The 16,589-nt window shown below is 47.8% G+C and overlaps 2 protein-coding genes and 1 long non-coding RNA gene across 3 annotated transcripts; 1 reads left to right on the top strand and 2 right to left on the bottom strand.

The window, feature by feature from the left end:
• Nucleotides 1-4,164: 4,164 nt before the first annotated feature.
• Nucleotides 4,165-7,237, top strand: LOC109771847 (uncharacterized). Its single transcript, XM_020330540.4, has 2 exons — nt 4,165-5,536; nt 6,858-7,237. Exons 1-2 carry the CDS (start codon nt 4,285-4,287, stop codon nt 6,866-6,868), a joined length of 1,263 nt encoding a protein of 420 aa, XP_020186129.1. The 5' UTR covers nt 4,165-4,284; the 3' UTR covers nt 6,869-7,237.
• Nucleotides 7,238-10,584: 3,347 nt separating this feature from the next.
• LOC141041531 (uncharacterized) lies at nt 10,585-11,394 on the bottom strand. Its single transcript, XR_012201767.1, has 2 exons — nt 11,242-11,394; nt 10,585-11,168 (listed from the first exon to the last, which is right to left on the bottom strand). It is a non-coding gene; the product is annotated as an uncharacterized lncRNA (long non-coding RNA).
• Nucleotides 11,395-11,787: 393 nt separating this feature from the next.
• On the bottom strand, nt 11,788-15,442 carry LOC109771848 (serine/threonine-protein kinase AtPK2/AtPK19). Its single transcript, XM_020330541.4, has 7 exons — nt 15,257-15,442; nt 13,255-14,203; nt 13,090-13,172; nt 12,889-13,009; nt 12,630-12,803; nt 12,432-12,536; nt 11,788-12,286 (listed from the first exon to the last, which is right to left on the bottom strand). Exons 2-7 carry the CDS (start codon nt 13,912-13,914, stop codon nt 11,969-11,971), a joined length of 1,461 nt encoding a protein of 486 aa, XP_020186130.1. The 5' UTR covers nt 13,915-14,203; nt 15,257-15,442; the 3' UTR covers nt 11,788-11,968.
• Nucleotides 15,443-16,589: the final 1,147 nt, after the last annotated feature.

Consider the following 16,589-nt stretch of genomic DNA (forward strand, 5'->3'; position numbering starts at 1 on the left):
GCTCATGGAGGCCGCGCGCAAGGAGGAGGACGGCGGCAGCCGTGGCGACGACAAGCTGCCGCAGGTGGTGTTCGACCGCATCCTTCGGCGTCAAATGGTGTACGACGCGCTCAAGCGCGGGGGCCGGGCGGAGGTGCCGTCGTGGGTCCAGCTGCTCACCATCCTCCTTTCCTTCGGCACGTCGGCGCTCGGCATCGCCTACTGCTCCTCGTCACAGCCGCACAGATGCAGCAGCTCCCCATAGCCGCATAGATCCGGCAGCTCCCCACAGCCGCACAGATCCGGCAGCTCCTCACCGCCACAGTTCCTCTTCCCGCAGCTCCTCCTACTCGAGCAGCTCCTCCGGCGGTAAAAACTGAATCTTGGGACGACGAAGCAGGGACGACGCGAGAGAAAGAGGGCAGCGGCGACGCGGTTAAGGGAGATGCAGCGACGCAGGCGAGGGAGATGCGGCTGCTACGCAGGCGAGGGAGATACGCGGCGACGCGGGCGAGGGAGATGTGGCGGCGCCATGGGCGAGGGAGATGCGGTGGGAGAGAAGCAGAGAGCGATACGGCGAGGGAGACTGAGAGAGAGACTGAGAGCGATGCGGTTGAGGGTTAAAATGGAAAACGCGAATATTTCGTAGCGTTACGAGATTTCAACGTGCAGACGTAAAACGTCATGTATTTCGGAACGGAGGGAGTAGTCAATAATTTACTCTTTCCTAAGCACACTGGCGACTTGCTCAACCAGGAATCGGTGAAATGCTTGCAAGAAGTTATTTCAAATAATCCATTGAACAGGGGCTCTTAATTAGCAACCAAACAGATATATTGGCTGCATCTGTATATTATAATGCATCATATGCGTTCTTTATCGATATCGAACCTCATCTGACAATAATATTCTTGTTATTACCAATCACAGTCAGCAATTACTTAATGATATAAAGTTGATCATAAATCATCTTTGTGTTTCCAGCCTTCTCGTGACGTTATGCGCGAGATCCAGCAGAAGAAAGAGGAGCTGTATGACGTGATATCAAAGGCGGATAGGAAAGTCATGGCTAGTGACTGGCGTAACATATGGCTACTACGGCATCTTGCTGTACAAGTCAATCCAAGACCACATGACTCACGATGGTACACTATCAAACACATGCACATATGTAAATTATTTATCTATTTCTTCCATTCCAGTTTGGCATATAATCTCATCTGAGCTACCTGCAGGGGCCGGTTGAGCCGTGCAAGGAGGATTGACAATGTGGTAGAGACAGTTGGGGTTATTTCATTAACATGGATGCTTGCTACTTATTGGGTAGATAAGAAGCAAGTCCCGACTGTTAACGAGGAAAATCAATGAAGACAACACTTTGTTTGACGGAGAATCAAAGATGACGTCTGGTGGATATCAGCTTGTTTTTAGCTTATGACCTGTTAGCCACTATGCTACCTTTGTGATCCTTTGTGACAGGGTATGTTATTATCTCCTTTTTAGTAGCTTGCATGAAACCGGGTTATTCTGGCTGTTTGGCGGCTGCATGAATCAGGGTTCAGATAGGAGGTTGAGAAAGAAAGAGAGAAGCGCTCGGTGGTGGTGGTGCTGCCTATCTGCTGCAGATTTATCGAGTAGCTGCTGATTGCTGAATGGATTTATCCAGGGAGTGGAGTGCTGCGTAGTAGCTGCTGATTGCTGAATCTGCTGCTTTGCTTCGTGTTTGGTGCTGCCCCTACTCCTGGAACTTCCAAGAAGGGAGAGATACAAAGAGAGTGCTGGAAATAAAAACTACTCCCTCTGTCCCATATAAGAACGTTTTTCAAACTGTTTTAGCTTGAAAAAACGTACTTATATTATGGGACTGAGGGAGTAGAGTAGACAAGCAGTAAGCTGTAGAATATTTATTGATGATGTAAACTGCTATTAGCCCAAAATTAACTCATACGTTAAAATTAACCGTAACACTCCCTACTCAGTGGTTGATCTTGTGAGCATACTTCATCTATGTAAAGATTCCAACGGATTTGTCGTGCGGGTTGGTCGTCCGTCTTAGTGCCTGAACATTGGTCAAAACTCTAGATAGGTCTACCTTGAGAGCCGGCTCATTGCCGCAGCCAGTTTTGCACTATGGTTTTCCTTTCTTGTTTCTGAGTTTCAGATTCATCAGTCACAGGGCTACAATGCAACCCCGAACAGAATCATGGTTTTTCCTAGTTTTACTTTTGCATACGACGTGAGTTGAGCATGTCCTGGGGACATGTTATGGTAGTACTATCAATCAATTTGTAATGACAGATATTGCAGTTGCTTTCTGTCTCCAACTTCTCATTGCCGCAAGTAATGCAAGATGCAGAAGAATCGATATACATCATACAGGCCATAGCTTCTCATTGCCGCAAGTAATGCAAGATGCAGAAGAATCGATATACCATAGAACACAGTGGTTCAGTGAATGAACTAGAGCTCGAGGGCGGCTTTCAGGTCACGGAGGAACGGCGCGGGCCTGACGTAGGTGAACCCCGCGAAGTTGCCTTGCCCGCCGCCGGCAGTGACGGGGGTGGCCGCCGGGGAGTCCAGCACGGGTGTGTTGTTCCGGCACACGTCGAAATTGGCGATGCAGGTCAGGCCAGATGCTCGCCTGGATCTCCCGGGCGTCCATCTTCCTCCAGTTGATCGGCTTGAACCACTTGTGCTTCTTTATCTCGTCGCTGCCGCCGGGTCCGGTTCCCAGCCGCTTGCCGGCTTCTTTGTGCAGCAACTGAAATATTGTTATTTTTTTCAGACAAAAACAAGCTGGAAAACATGCCCTTTTCAGCAGCGAGTGAGCTTCACTAGTCAAAAACGGAGGAAGCTTCAACTTCTTCTTCACAATCATCTGCTGAACTTTGTCTTTTTTTCTTTTTTCTTTTCGAAAAAATCCAATCTATTCATCTTCAATCATAAGAGTACAACGAACACCAGAAATAATAAAAATTGCATTCAAATCCATAGACCACTTAGTGACGACTACATGCACTGAAACGAGCCGAAGTCGCGCCGCCGTCATCGCCCCTTCCTTGCCGTAGCCGGGCAAAACCTGTTGTAGTGGACAGTCGGAAAGTTGTCGTGCTAAGACCCAATAGGACCATCGCACTATAACAGTAACCGCGGCCGATGAAGAGTAACGTAGATCGGAAGGATCCAACCTGAAGACACACGAACGACGAACATATCCGAGCAAATCCACTAAGGACAGATCCGTCGGAGACACACCTTCACACGCTCACCGACGATGCTAGATGCACCAGCGGAACGGGGGCTAGAGAGGGAGAACCTTCTTCCATATTTAGGGAGCCGCCATTGTCTCGTCTTCCTAAGCAGGCACGAACCCTAACAAATCACTAAGACACATCTAAAAACGGAGCCCTTCACCGGCAAGAGTCGGGATCCACCGCGCCCCATGATCCTAAGGCCACCGGAGACGAGGCGGACCGGCGGGAGGCAGAGAAACCCTAATTAGGGAGGATGCGGCTTGGTTAAGAGCGTCTCCCGTCCATTGCTAAACTTTGTCTCCCGACAAACAGGGGCTGCAAAGAGTAGGAACTATAAGCCACGACACGTTTGCATAAAATAAATCTCCGACGATAAGCTTGACATCCCATGCAAATATGCAACTCAACTTGCCCATTAGCATTTCAAATAGGAAAATCGATTGATGCGAAGATGTGCTTATGACCGAGGCACTGACAATACGGTTTGGTCTTATTTTGGCAACTATAATTGGGTGTAATCGTATAAAGGTGAACTCCGACAACATCGAAGTAATAGAGACAATGAATAATGGAGATCGCCCTTATGGTTATCAGCGGCAGTTTTTGATGATATATATCACTTTGCGTGTGATTTTTCGCACATTATTTTTGAACATGCTCCTAGAAAGACTAATTGTGCTGCTCATGATCTAACCAAATTAGTTAGAAGTAAGATGAGTGTGGGGTGCATAAAAGATCCACCCGTAGAAAATGTTGATACCCTTGTAAAAGATATTATGGTGATTACCTTATACTAATAAAGATTACTTTGATATACAGTAAAAAAACGCCTTTGAAAATCATCATGCATTTATATTTAAAAAAAAGAAAGAGAGATTTTGCATGTGTTTCACGGTCATCGTACAGGATGCGGGGAGTTTGTACATTTGCCAAAAGGCCCATCAAAATGTCCAAATTCCAGTCTTTCTAGGAGCATGTTTCTAGCCGCTCCCTTCCTCTTCCCCAAATCCCGTGCTAAACCAAAATAGGGTTTCTCGCCACCGGCGGCGGGATGGGCCGCAACTCACCGGAGCACCGCCGTCGGTGCCCTCCCCGTCCCCCTCCGCGGCGGCATGGCCCCCAGGATATGGCCTCGCTGCCGATCCCCGACGAGCTGCTCGCTGAAATCTTCGTTCGCCTGCCCACCCCAACCGACCTCGTCCGCGCCTCCGCCGCCTGCGTCTCCTTCCGCCGCGTCGTCGCCGACCGCTCCTTCCTCAGGCAGTTCCGCAAGCTCCACGCCCCGCCCCTCCTCGGCTTCCTCGGTCCGCATACCGGCTTCGACCCCGCGGAGCGGCCTCACCCCTCCGCATCTGCGGCCACCGCCGTCGCCCTCGCCGCCGACTTCTCCTTCTCGTTCCTTCCGGCCCCCGACCCCGCTCACCGCTGGGTTGTCTGGGACGTCCGCGACGGCCGGGTCCTCCTCCGCGGAATGCCCCTGGAAAATTCTCATGGAGTCGTTTTCACAGAGACGGTGGTGTGCGACCCTTTGCACCGGAGGTACCTCATGCTTCCCTCAATCCCTGACGACCTTGCAGCTAGCGTGGAGGGGCTACGCCCACGTTCATGCGAGATTTTCCTTGTTCCCGAAGGCGGCGATGAGTCAACAACTGCTGAAGAGACGTCATTCAGAGTGATCTGGGTGGGGCACTATGAAGATAAGCTCATCACCTATGTCTTCTCTTCTAGCACCAGACATTGGCAAGCCATTCGATCCCTTACCTGGACCGATTTGTCAGCTGGCTTGCTATCATCGACAGAGACGACACTCTTCTGCCGGCGCCAATACGTGTATGGCTGCTTTTACTGGCTTCCAAATTCGAAGCACGGAATAAAAATGTTGGTGCTCAACACCCGCAAGATGGAGTTCTCCATTGCTGAACCTCCAGCTGAACCCAAAGTTTGTTACAGACATATAACTATGGTGGAGGCAGGAGAAGGCAGGCCCGGGCTGGTCGTCCTTACATACGGCCCACGTGGCCACATTTATACCATTTGGAGAAACAATAATGGGAGTTCCAGCCAATGGCAAAAGGATAAGGTAATCCCGCCCTCACCGGGATCTGGGTATGTGCTCAGACATTCAATGGGGACACATTTGCTTTTGAATCACTGGGGACTATCCTTCGACGAAGAATTATGCCCAGACTTGTGCACGTTGGACATGAAAACATTACAGATTGAGAGAGTGTGTGCTTCCACAGCGCAAAGCTTCGCATATAGCAACTATCCACCATCGTTGTCATCACCTACAGTATCAAATGGTAAACTCTCTGTTGCTTGAACTTCACTCTTCTCACATAGCTTGTCTGATGCTTGATAGTTGGCTATATTCACTAATTCTCATTTACACGTTTCATTGTTGTTAATTCTTTTGTGCTTGTGATAGAGCTGATCAGGCTTAGGAACATTATTGTGATTTGTTTGTTAGTCTGTCCTAAATGCTACTTTAATAGGACACAAGAAAAGATGTTGAACACGACAAGTACAATTTTGGAGGCATCATGAATTCATAAAAAACACTAGATCACGATGATCATTTTGGCAAAAATTGTTGTTGTGGTCAAGCTAATCGAGAAGGAATACAAGTCTAAAATTATTTTCACCTCCGGATTGCTTCAACTTGGAAACAATCATTGCAGGTAGCAGGAGTTTATTTATCTCTTTTGATAGATATAATGAGACAGAGAAGTCGCGTTTTGTTCATCTTTACACCTACAAATCCATTTATCATATTGACTCCACATAAATATAAGTAGGCATAGCTGGTATATATGGTTGCAAATAAACACCCAAGCAATTTTTACCACTAATGCATCTCCTGTGTATATTGTGAGGATAATTGAAGGGGTGAGCTTGATTAATTTCTCAAGGGTGTTGCCATGCAAATAGCGAAAATTGATGTGCTCGGGAACTATTTGATTTGAAATAAGACTGTCAAGATAAATTAGATGCAGGGCAACCATGTTTTTACATAGTTAAAAGTTTTGAACTTGTTGCCTATCCTTCAAGGCGCATGCTGAATGCAAGTAGGTTTTTGATTGTCACTACCTAGACCTTAGTTTCTATTCCTTGACTTGACTTAGAAACTTGGTACGCTACTAGGTAATTTATTAAGTCCTGCAGCGAGAAGCCACCATTTCTTTTATGACCTTTTAAGTTCTGCTGTGATTCATTTCTAAATGATTGTATGCCTTTGTGTTGCTATGTATTTACTCTTGTACTGCAAATTACAATGTTAAAAAAACAGAATTGAGTGTTTGAGGTCAATACTGCTAACTGGAACATTGGGGAAAAGAGTTCCAGACGATTTTCCATGCATCATGTTGTGTTGTTTGGTTTAAGACCTACTCCCTCCGTTCCATAATATAAGAGCGTAACACTACACTAGTGTAAAAGATGCTCCTATATTATGGGATGGAGGGAATAGTATTTTATCTCAGCTATTCTGCTAGCTTCTTCATTTGTTTCCTCCTAAGCAATTTTCCAACTTGTTACCCAATATAAAGACCCAATGTTTATTCCTTTTAGCTAACAAGTTTCTGAAGATCTGAATGTTTGTTGTGCATAATTTCGACAAATTAGACGGTTATTGAGGAGGTAATGGAACAAGGCGCGGAGACGCTGTAAGCTGAAGGGCGCGTAGATGGCCATCACGATGAGAGTACTGCCGATGATGCGGATGCTGGAGGTCAGGCTGATGTGTTGAGGGTTGGAGATGGTGCCTATTAAGGCTGTGCTGCAACTTGAAAATAGGCTCGTGGTATGTATGTAGTAGGGTGCTTTTGGTTGTAATATGGTATGTATGTGTTGATGGTGTGACTGCTACATAAGGTGGTGAGAGCATAATCGATGTTTATTTTCTGTGCAAGTAGTATGCTGATTAAGGCTCTGTACTTATGTTCCTCAAAAAAATTAGTGAGGTATTTGGAATTAATGTAAAAAGCCAAGATGTTTTGTTAAAAGTCAATTTGCTCTGTTCTGCTAAATTGTGTTGAATCAGATTGCTAGTTTATTTGAATATCAGTACGTTGTTTCACAAATCAGAGCCAAGCTCGATGACAGTGGTAGTGTGTGTTTCGAATGTGCATCATGTCTTAAAAGAGATGCCATTTTACCTATCCTGTTTTAGAATGCTCAGGTCATGCTTTGTGCTGGTGACATACAGATTATGATAATCCAGCTTTTCTAGCATGTTTTTGCCTATTCAACATGGCTCCCTGGAGGACTTTCCCTACCCTATTAGGTAATTTTTGAATTCCTGCAAGACGAAGGTACCGTTTCTTTTTATGGCTCTTAAGTTTTCCATGATTCATCCCCTTGTCTTCACCTGCCATTGTTTGGGCCATGTATTCCAACCTGTACTGAAATTCACAACGAGAAACGCATGAAAGCAAGTATTTGATGTTATTTATATTTCTGTCGAGGTAAATATTATTATGTCAATAGTAGGCAAGAAGAGTTCTGGAGGTTGATTCTCCATGCGTTGTATGTGCTTTGATTTGAGCCCTAGTATGGTCTAAATGCTGTCCAAATGGTTCAGGGAAACTTTTGAGAGATCCATGTATGATGTATCAATAGGACTCTATGTAGGAAGAGTTATGAAGGTTCATTCTCCAGATAATTTTGAAACAATTCCACAAATTGAAGCGCAGATAGATAACTAATCTGGGAAACTTTTAGCTAACGGGAACCACTGGTTTGAGAGATTCATAGCTTCAAAATTTGACTGAATTTTAACAGAAATTTCAAAGTTCCCAGACGTATTACTCCCTCCATTCCCTTATACAAGGCCACTTCATATTTTTATGTCTAACTTTGACCATTAATTTTACCAACAAAAAGTGAGCTATATGCCACAAAAAGTATTTCATTGGATGCACATTTCAAAAAACTTTCAGATGATATATTTTGTATGACATATAATCCATCTTTGGTTGACCAAAAATACAAGTCAAATTTTGACACGAAAAACGAAGTGGCCTAGTATAAGGGAATGGAGGGAGTACAAAAAATCCCAGAAAATGAAGAATGCATATATGACTAATCTGAGAAAGTTTCAGCTCACGTGGATCATTGGTTTGAGAAATTTATGCTTCTCAACTTTCAACTTCAAAATCTGACTGGATTTGGTTAGGAAGTTCAAAGTTTCCAGAAAAAAAAAAGTGAAAACAATTCAGAAATTGAAGAATACATATATCACTAATCTGCGGAAGTTTCAGTTCACTTGGATTGGTTTGAGATATTCATTCTTCTAGACTTTCAGCTTCAAAATTTAATCTGAAGAAAGGTTTGCTTTCTACTAAATTTGGTTGTTGAATGATAATTACAAATACGATTTTCTGTAATTTTAACTTGTTTCTTCTCTTTCTCCCCTTAGTTTAGTTTGATTACCTCTTGTAATCCCTCTTATTACTTGTACATTCTCTCTCTTTATCAATAAAGTTTTGATATGCTGTGGGGGTTTCCCCTACAGTTCCCAGTAAAAAAAAAAGATAATTACAAATACGACAGGTGGGTCCATGGTACAGTGAAATAGGGGTTCAACTCCAATCACTTACATTTTCTATTAATTAAACAGAAAATGTAATGTGAGCTCCAGCATGGGCAGAGAGGTGCTGCCCGACAGTTCCAATGGGATACAAAGCTTTTAGTCGAGCAATTCTCTGGAGTTACAACACACATCAGTTTTTCCAGAACATACAACACACCACTGCATCAAGCAGTGAAACTAACCACTTTCAAAAAAAAAAAGCAGTGAAACTAACTAAACATAAATCTTGCCCAATTGTAACATGGGCAGAATCAAAACATGAAAATCATGTTAAGACCAATTCTAATAAACATGTGGAAGCCAGAGCCACAGGCCATGGAGATCACACTGAATGCAGAAACAATTGTTACCATTCAGGTAGCAACGTGGGCAACAGCCACAATAAAAGCCATTCACAAAGAGCTACGAGTCATTCAAACGACAACGGTAATGAACGCTCGAGTAAATAGCATAAAACTATGCTAGGGTTTCAAAAAACCACCGGTTTTTAATTTTTCTCAGATAACTACCAAATGGGTGGTCGGCTATTTCAAAAAACCCTAAAGACCGTGCGATTTAGAATTGATCCGGTTTCTGACAGGCCGGGCCCACCCCTAAACAAACCGGCTATTTGACCGTTAACTGAGGTCTGTGGCCCACATATCAGCCATGTCAGATCGAGGGGGAACTGCTCCCTCTGCCGCCCGCCCACGCGTCGCCGACGATCACTGGGGCTCAACCCTGGCCATTCCTCCGGCCCACCTCCTTTTCCCCCGACCTCTCTACGCCCACCACCGGACCAGCGTCCGCCTCGTGCTGGTGGCGCTTACCGAAGATGCGAAGCAGTGACCCCTGGCGGGCAACAGCTCCAGGACAGGCGGCGGCAACTCCAGGCGTGTCACCCCATGGTGGCGCGGCGGCGACCGCAGGCGGACCACTGTGGCAGAAAGAGTGACCCCAGGCGGCGACCCATGGCGGCGCGCGCGGGGCGACACCAGGCGGAGCGCCATGGCGGCGCGGCGGAGACCCCATGCGGCGCCATGGCCGGGCGGCGGTGACCCATGGCGGCGCGCGCGGGGCGACACCAGGCGGAGCGCCATGGCGGCGCGGCGGAGACCCCATGCGGCGCCATGGCCGGGCGGCGGTGACCCATGGCGGCGCGCGCGGGGCGACACCAGGCGGAGCGCCATGGCGGCGCGGCGGAGACCCCATGCGGCGCCATGGCCGGGCGGCGGTGACCCATGGCGGCGCGCGCGGGGCGACACCAGGCGGAGCGCCATGGCGGCGCGGCGGAGACCCCATGCGGCGCCATGGCCGGGCGGGGGTGACCCCAGGCGGCACGGCGCTGACCCCAGGCGGAGCGCCGTGGCGGCGCCATGGCCGGGCGGGGGTGACCCCAGGCGGCACGGCGCTGACCCCAGGCGGAGCGCCGTGGCAGCGCGGCGACAGCGACTCCAAAGACCCGATTGCTTTTAAAAAATTATTATAGGGACCTGATTGCTTTTTAAAAATATTTGGAGGGGTTATTCTGTAAAAAAATCGATGAAAGATACACTGACCTGTGGGCCCGGCATGCCAGTCAACGGTCAAACACACAGTCAAAGAGACATGTTGTTTAGGTGCGGGCCCGACCTGTCATTAACATGTTTAATTTTTAAACAACGTGCATTTGGGGTTTTTTGAAACAGCCGACCACCCATTTGGTAGTTATCTGAAAAAAATTAAAAACCGGTAGTTTTTTAAAACCATAGCCTGTAAAGTAGTACTCGTTTTATGCTATTTACTCTGAACGCTCCATCTGTACTGCCTTAACAAATAAATAGGTCACTCAAACAGTCAAATGATCGATGATGCTCTAGCTGCTAAGTGCTACTTAACGAACGCTCCATCAGGACTGCCTTAAGAAATAAATGGGTCTTTGCTAGAAAGATCAGGTGCTCTGTTGTACCTCCAAATGTGACCTGCTGCGCCCCCACAGACCTCCAAAGAAGGTTTGTCCAAGACCCACATTCTCTTGGAAGCCAACGGCTGCAGTTTATGACTGTCACCTCTTGCAGCAGCACCGCTCGCCCAAGGGCCAGCTTCAGGAACCCAACCTGGTTTGTCCCCCCGGTGAACTGATCGAACACCACCTTCTTGACACGCGACTGACTGCACGCATCCGATCAGACCGACCCCCTGCCAGAAGGTGGAGTTGAGCTTGTCCATGGTCTTGGCTTCACCGTGGTCATCGTAGTAGCCGGTGTCATTGTCGGACTGCAAAACCAATGCTGCCTTTGTGATCCTTTGTGACAGGGTATGTTATTATCTCTTTTTTAGTAGTAGCTTGCATGAAACCGTGGGTTATTCTGGCTGTTTGGCAGCTGCATAAATCAGAGTTCAGAGAGGGGGTTGAGAAAGAAAGAGAGAAGCGCTCGGTGCAGATTTATCGACTACCTGCTGATTGTTGAATCGATTTGTCCAGGGAGTGGAGAGCTGCTTTGCTGAATCTGCGTATCTGCGTAGTACCTGCGTATCTGCGTAGTACCTGCTGATTGCTGAATCTGCTGCTTTGCTTGGTGTTTGGTGCTGCCCCTGCTCCTCGAACTTCGAAGGGAGAGATACAAAGAGAGTGTTGGAAATAAGTAGGAGCAGTAGACTAGACAAGCAGTAAGCTCTAGAATATTTATTGATGATGTAAACTGCTATTAGCCCCATATAATTAACGCATACGTTAAATTTAACCGTAACTATTAGTCAAAACTCTAGGTAGATCTACCTTGAGAGCCGACTCATGGCCGCAGCCAGTTTTGCACTACGGTTTTCCTTTCTTGTTTCTGAGTTTCAGATTCATCAGTCACAGGGCTGCAATGCAACTCTTGAGCATATCCTGGGGACATGCCCCATCCGGAATTACTTACTTGTCACATAAATGGATGTATCTACTAGATACATCCATTTCTGCAACAAGTAATTCCGGACGGAGGGAGTACTATCAGCCAATTTGTAATTGCAGATATTGTAGTTGCTCTCTGTTTCCAACTTCTCATTGCCGCAAGTAAAGCAGATGCAGAAGGATCGATATACATCGTACAGGCCATAGAACACAGCAGTTCAGTGAATGAACTAGATCAAAATTGCGCGCACCCATTTCGGGTGCACTAGAGCGAACCTTGCAGCCTAGCTAGCTAGAGCTTGAGGGCGGCTTCAGGTCATGGAGGAACGGCGCGGGCCTGACATAGGTGAACCCCGCAAAGTTGCCTTGCCCGCCGCCAGCAGTGACGGGGGTGGCGGCCGGGGAGTCCAGCACGGGCGTGTTGGTCCAGCACACGTCGAAGTTGGCGATGCAGGTCAGGCCGGCCACGTCGGGCCGGAAGCTCGGCTGGATCTCCCGGGCGTCCAGCTTCCTCCAGTTGATCGGCTTGAACCACTTGTGCCTCTTTATCTCGTCGCTGCCGCCGGGTCCGGTTCCCAGCCGCTTGCCGGCTTCTTTATGCAGCAACTGAAATATTGTTATTTTTTCAGATTAAATAGTTAAGCGGCCAATTTGCTCTCATGCTGTTTTTGTTTTGTTTGGAAAGACCTCTACATGGTACTATGAGTTACTCCTGTAAGAATAATGAAATCAAACAAACTGGAAAACGTACTCCTTTCAGCAGCGAGTGGGCTTCGCTAGTCAAAAACGGAGGAAGCTTCAACTTCTCCTTCACTATCTTCTGCTGAACTTTGTCTCTGTTCCCGACAAACGGGGGCTGCAAAGAGTAGGAAGTTATAAGCCATTAAACGTCTGCACAGAAAACCTCTCGGATGATAAGCTTGACATCCCATGCAAATATGCAACTCACCTTGCCCGTCAGCATTTCAAACAGGAGGATTCCTACACTCCACCAATCTGCGGCCTTATCATGCCCCTGGCCCTGAATAATTTCAGGGGCCATATACTCGAGAGTGCCACACATCGAGTTTGATCGGGTGTTCTCACGGAATTCTTTCGCAAGGCCAAAGTCAGTTAGCATGGCCTATAACAGTGGCACAAACAAACAGATGTCAGATAACCGAAGAGGAGACAAAACGGGATTGTTGGCTGCAACAAAGAATTCTTACATGGCCTTCAGCATCCAATAGGATGTTCTCGGGCTTAAGATCTCTATGCATAATCCCATTAGCATGGAGGTGGGCTACAGCAGATATAATCTCAGCTGTGTAGATTCGTGCAAGTTCCTCCCTGTTATATGAAAGGGTTTAGTTTAAAGGCATGTGCAGCTATCTTTTGGCAAACAAAATTACTAACAAGTGAAACAGCACCTAAATAATCCTTGCTTGTAGAGCTGAAAGAATAGATGCCCCCCGTTAACAAAGTCCAGGACAAGGTAAAGTCGATATTTGGTCTGCACAGGCAAACTGTTTGAATATTTGTACCAAGATATGAATGCCAACGTAGAGATGACAATATGTATACGAATGACCTACCTGAAAGGAGTACCTCAGCTGCACTACATAAGGATGGTCAACTTTTGTCAGTATGTCTCTTTCAGCTTTCATGTACTCGGAATGGTTTTTCTCCAGTATCTTGTCCTTCCTCATAACTTTCATTGCATATATTTCTGAAGTACCCTTCTTTCTCACCTGAAAGACTTTGCCAAATGCCCCTTGGCCTACAAGCTTCAAGATTTCAAAGTCATCAAGCCCAACACCCTCATCCTCAGTCACGGCATCACCAAACTCTTCATCACTGAACTGCTCTAGGTTAAGTTCCTTTTCTTCTGTAGTGTGGCCTACAAGTTCTGATGATCCATCTGCTATGTTTAGAGTGAGCTTGCCAAGTCCCAAAGAGCAGCTAACAAGTGATGATGGGCCAACAAGAGAATGTGACCGCTTGAAGATGACCGCAGGATCATTATAAACCTCCTCAGGGGACTCAATGGGAGCTGCAGGGCTGTCTGGATCAACAACACAAAGTTCTGTTGCTGTCTCGACTGGACTGGAACCAAAAACATCAGAAAAATCATATTCAGCATTTTCAGAGGAGACAACACCCGGGGGATCCATGGGGAGAATTGTCTTTGTAGTAAAGAGCTTGGGTCCTTGTGCAAGCTTTACTGCCAGAGAGGATGTCTGAGAAAAAACCATCTATCAAAGGCCAATGCAGCCGAGTATGGCAGCTCCAGGGCAAGTCTCCAACTTACTGAAACTAATGACTCCTGCTACATTGCATTCTCAAGTAGGCTCGCTCCACAATTTCCAAGGATGTAAAATGATGTACTGGTGTGAAGAGAGAGGCCTTGAACAAGTTGAAGTTTCCACTATGAATTGCCCAAGTATCCTGCGAAAAGGCAGATCAAAACGATGCTGCTGTTCCCTGCTGAATATGACTTGCTTGATGTCAGTGTTGTTCTTCCTGGACTCGTGAAGCAGAAATCTAAAACGGACACAGAACAGATAAATCATCAGTCTCATCTAGTATTGGAAGAAATCTAAAAAGGAAAGCAACATTTGCAGGACAAGTATTGGATAGGGATACCCTGTGCAAACGACCAATATCTTCTGTAGGGGAATCTATAAGAACATGGTACAAACGGTTACTGTAGTCAGTTCTAAGAATATTTATCTTGCTAGGATTTAAACCTTCGCTGACACCAGAAGCAACCATGTGTTGCAGGAAAACTGTCTCTCGACATCGACAAAACTAAAGGACAATCAGTTGACTACTGGCAGGATCTCAGTTCGCATCACTGACTGTCAGCACCTCTCACTGGCCTCATTTGAAGCTCCCACACAGCAATCAGCAAGGAAGAAGCCAGCAGATGACTCTGCGGCTTCATCATTTACAGAAATCTAAGCTGCATCACTGCATCATCAGCAGTTCGAGCATCTTGCACGCCCTCAAACATCCTGAACAGTGTGCATAGTGTACTAAACTCCTAGCACAGGGAACCTAAAGCTTTGCAATCTAGCAATGAGACAGGATTTCTCGAAAGTTACTTCCAGATTCTTAGAGCACAAAGGCATACTACGTGCTTTCTGAAAGCAGGAGAGTGTGCCTTTAGACCAAAATTGTACTTCCAAATTCTAGCATCCTAGCCACGCTATGTTCTTCAACACCTCGAACCAGCCTAGCATCGACATTCCTTTGCTCAACAACCAATCAACGAGCAATGGATTCCCGATATAGATCGAACTCCACCCCACTAACACAGCAAGATTAAAACCGCACGCTACTCTTTCCCCGCTAGACCACATCGAAATCGCTGCGACCAAGCCATCACCAGCAGAAACCACGAGATCCACACTACGGAACGAGAGGGAAGCGAGAGAGTGAGCCAGTCCAGCGGACAAACCCAGATCGAGGAACCGAAGCGCGGGGCTCTAATCTATCTGCTCTCTCGCTTCCCGCGAGCGCTGCGTCCGTCAGTAAACCGTAATTCAGATAAGGGGTAGGATCGAAACGCGGGGCGGGGGTCGGGTAGCTCACCTTCCGTGGTCCGCGGGTTCCGCTGACGGGCAACCGGTGCCGGCGACGCCCCGGCGAGCTTCGCTCCGCGGGCGGGTGAGCGCGGTTGGTGGAGCGAAGTGTGCGGGTCTGGACTCTGGAGGAGGGGAAAGGCGAGGGGCGACGGTGGGACAGCGCGGTCGCCGCGTCCGGTCAACTAACTACGCGGGCTGAGGGCCTGGGTGAGGCCCACTTGCAGTGGGTGGTTATGGTCAGATCAGCCGCGGCGCCAGGTGGGTCCCCCTTACAAGGGGAAAAGAGGATTTCCCGCGAATTGGATATGCTTGAGTTGTCACTGCCAACATGGGTAAAGCTAAAGCATATCCATTGTCTCGAATTCCAGCCGTTGGATCCGAGATGAGCGATCCGGAACTGAGGCACACACACCCTTTCCCGTGCGATTTTACGATGTTGCCACTTGTCATCTCCCCGCCTTGTCTTGGGGCACTCATTTACAACTTCTCACCTCCTCCGTTGCTCGTGCGTGCAGGCACACGAATGGCATGGTCTTCAGTCTTCACGGATTGTGTATGTGGCTTTCACTCGTCCTCAAGGCATTGCCAAGACGGTGCCATGCTCTAGCGTGCGCGCTTGCCAACCAATCACCAGGGTGATGCCGAACTCTGGCTCTCCTTTCTCCATATCACTGCGCGAGTGGGGTTGTAGTGTGCTCGCCAGCTTGGTTTTTCTCAGGGCATGGCCAATGCCCCAGCATGGACAGATGCCCAAGCACGCCACGTAGGTTCGGATAGCTGAGCTTAGCAAAAGGTGTAGCTTGCAGAGATAGATGGGATCCTGCAGAAGAGGTCAGCTCTCCCCTGACAAAAGTACAGCCGCTGTCAATGAAGGAGGGTTGGACATCACCGTGCTAACTTTGACAGGACAAGCCTACTCTGGTGAATACAAAAAGGCTACCAACCCTGAGGACAATACCACTGCCTCCATTGAATGAGGCAAATTTGACAATTTTAACCTTGGGACGAAATCATTTCACAGAATGAACTGGGTGCGAAACTATTTCACTCCCCTGACCCTTTTGTGTAGCGCCCGCCACGCCGGCGCCACACCCTACTGTGCAGCGCCTAGCGCGGCGACGTTGCACTCCTGTCCACCGTGGCAGCCCCTGGGCCCGCACCCAGCAGTGCAGCGCCTCCGAGCTAGGCGCCACACATGTAAAGTGCAGCGCCTAGCCGTCGGGCGCAACACTGTGACTTAGATCCAGCCGCGCCAGCCCTCTCCTCCCCCACCCACCCCATTGCCAATTACAGAACAGAACAGGGCGGCGGCCCTCTCCACTCCCCCTCTCAAGCCCCTC

Source organism: Aegilops tauschii, chromosome 2 (assembly GCF_002575655.3).
Source record: "Aegilops tauschii subsp. strangulata cultivar AL8/78 chromosome 2, Aet v6.0, whole genome shotgun sequence".
Lineage (NCBI taxonomy): Eukaryota > Viridiplantae > Streptophyta > Magnoliopsida > Poales > Poaceae > Aegilops > Aegilops tauschii.

Excerpts from the sequence above, each read along its gene's own strand:
- LOC109771847 (XM_020330540.4), top strand. The coding sequence starts at position 4,285 with ATGGGCCGCAACTCACCGGAGCACCGCCGTCGGTGCCCTCCCCGTCCC.
- LOC109771848 (XM_020330541.4), bottom strand. The coding sequence starts at position 13,914 with ATGGTTTTTTCTCAGACATCCTCTCTGGCAGTAAAGCTTGCACAAGGA. Across the intron at positions 13,010-13,089 it reads TACAAGCAAGGATTATTTAG|GGAGGAACTTGCACGAATCT; the intron begins GTGCTGTTTCAC and ends TTCATATAACAG. Across the intron at positions 12,804-12,888 it reads TATTGGATGCTGAAGGCCAT|GCCATGCTAACTGACTTTGG; the intron begins GTAAGAATTCTT and ends CCACTGTTATAG.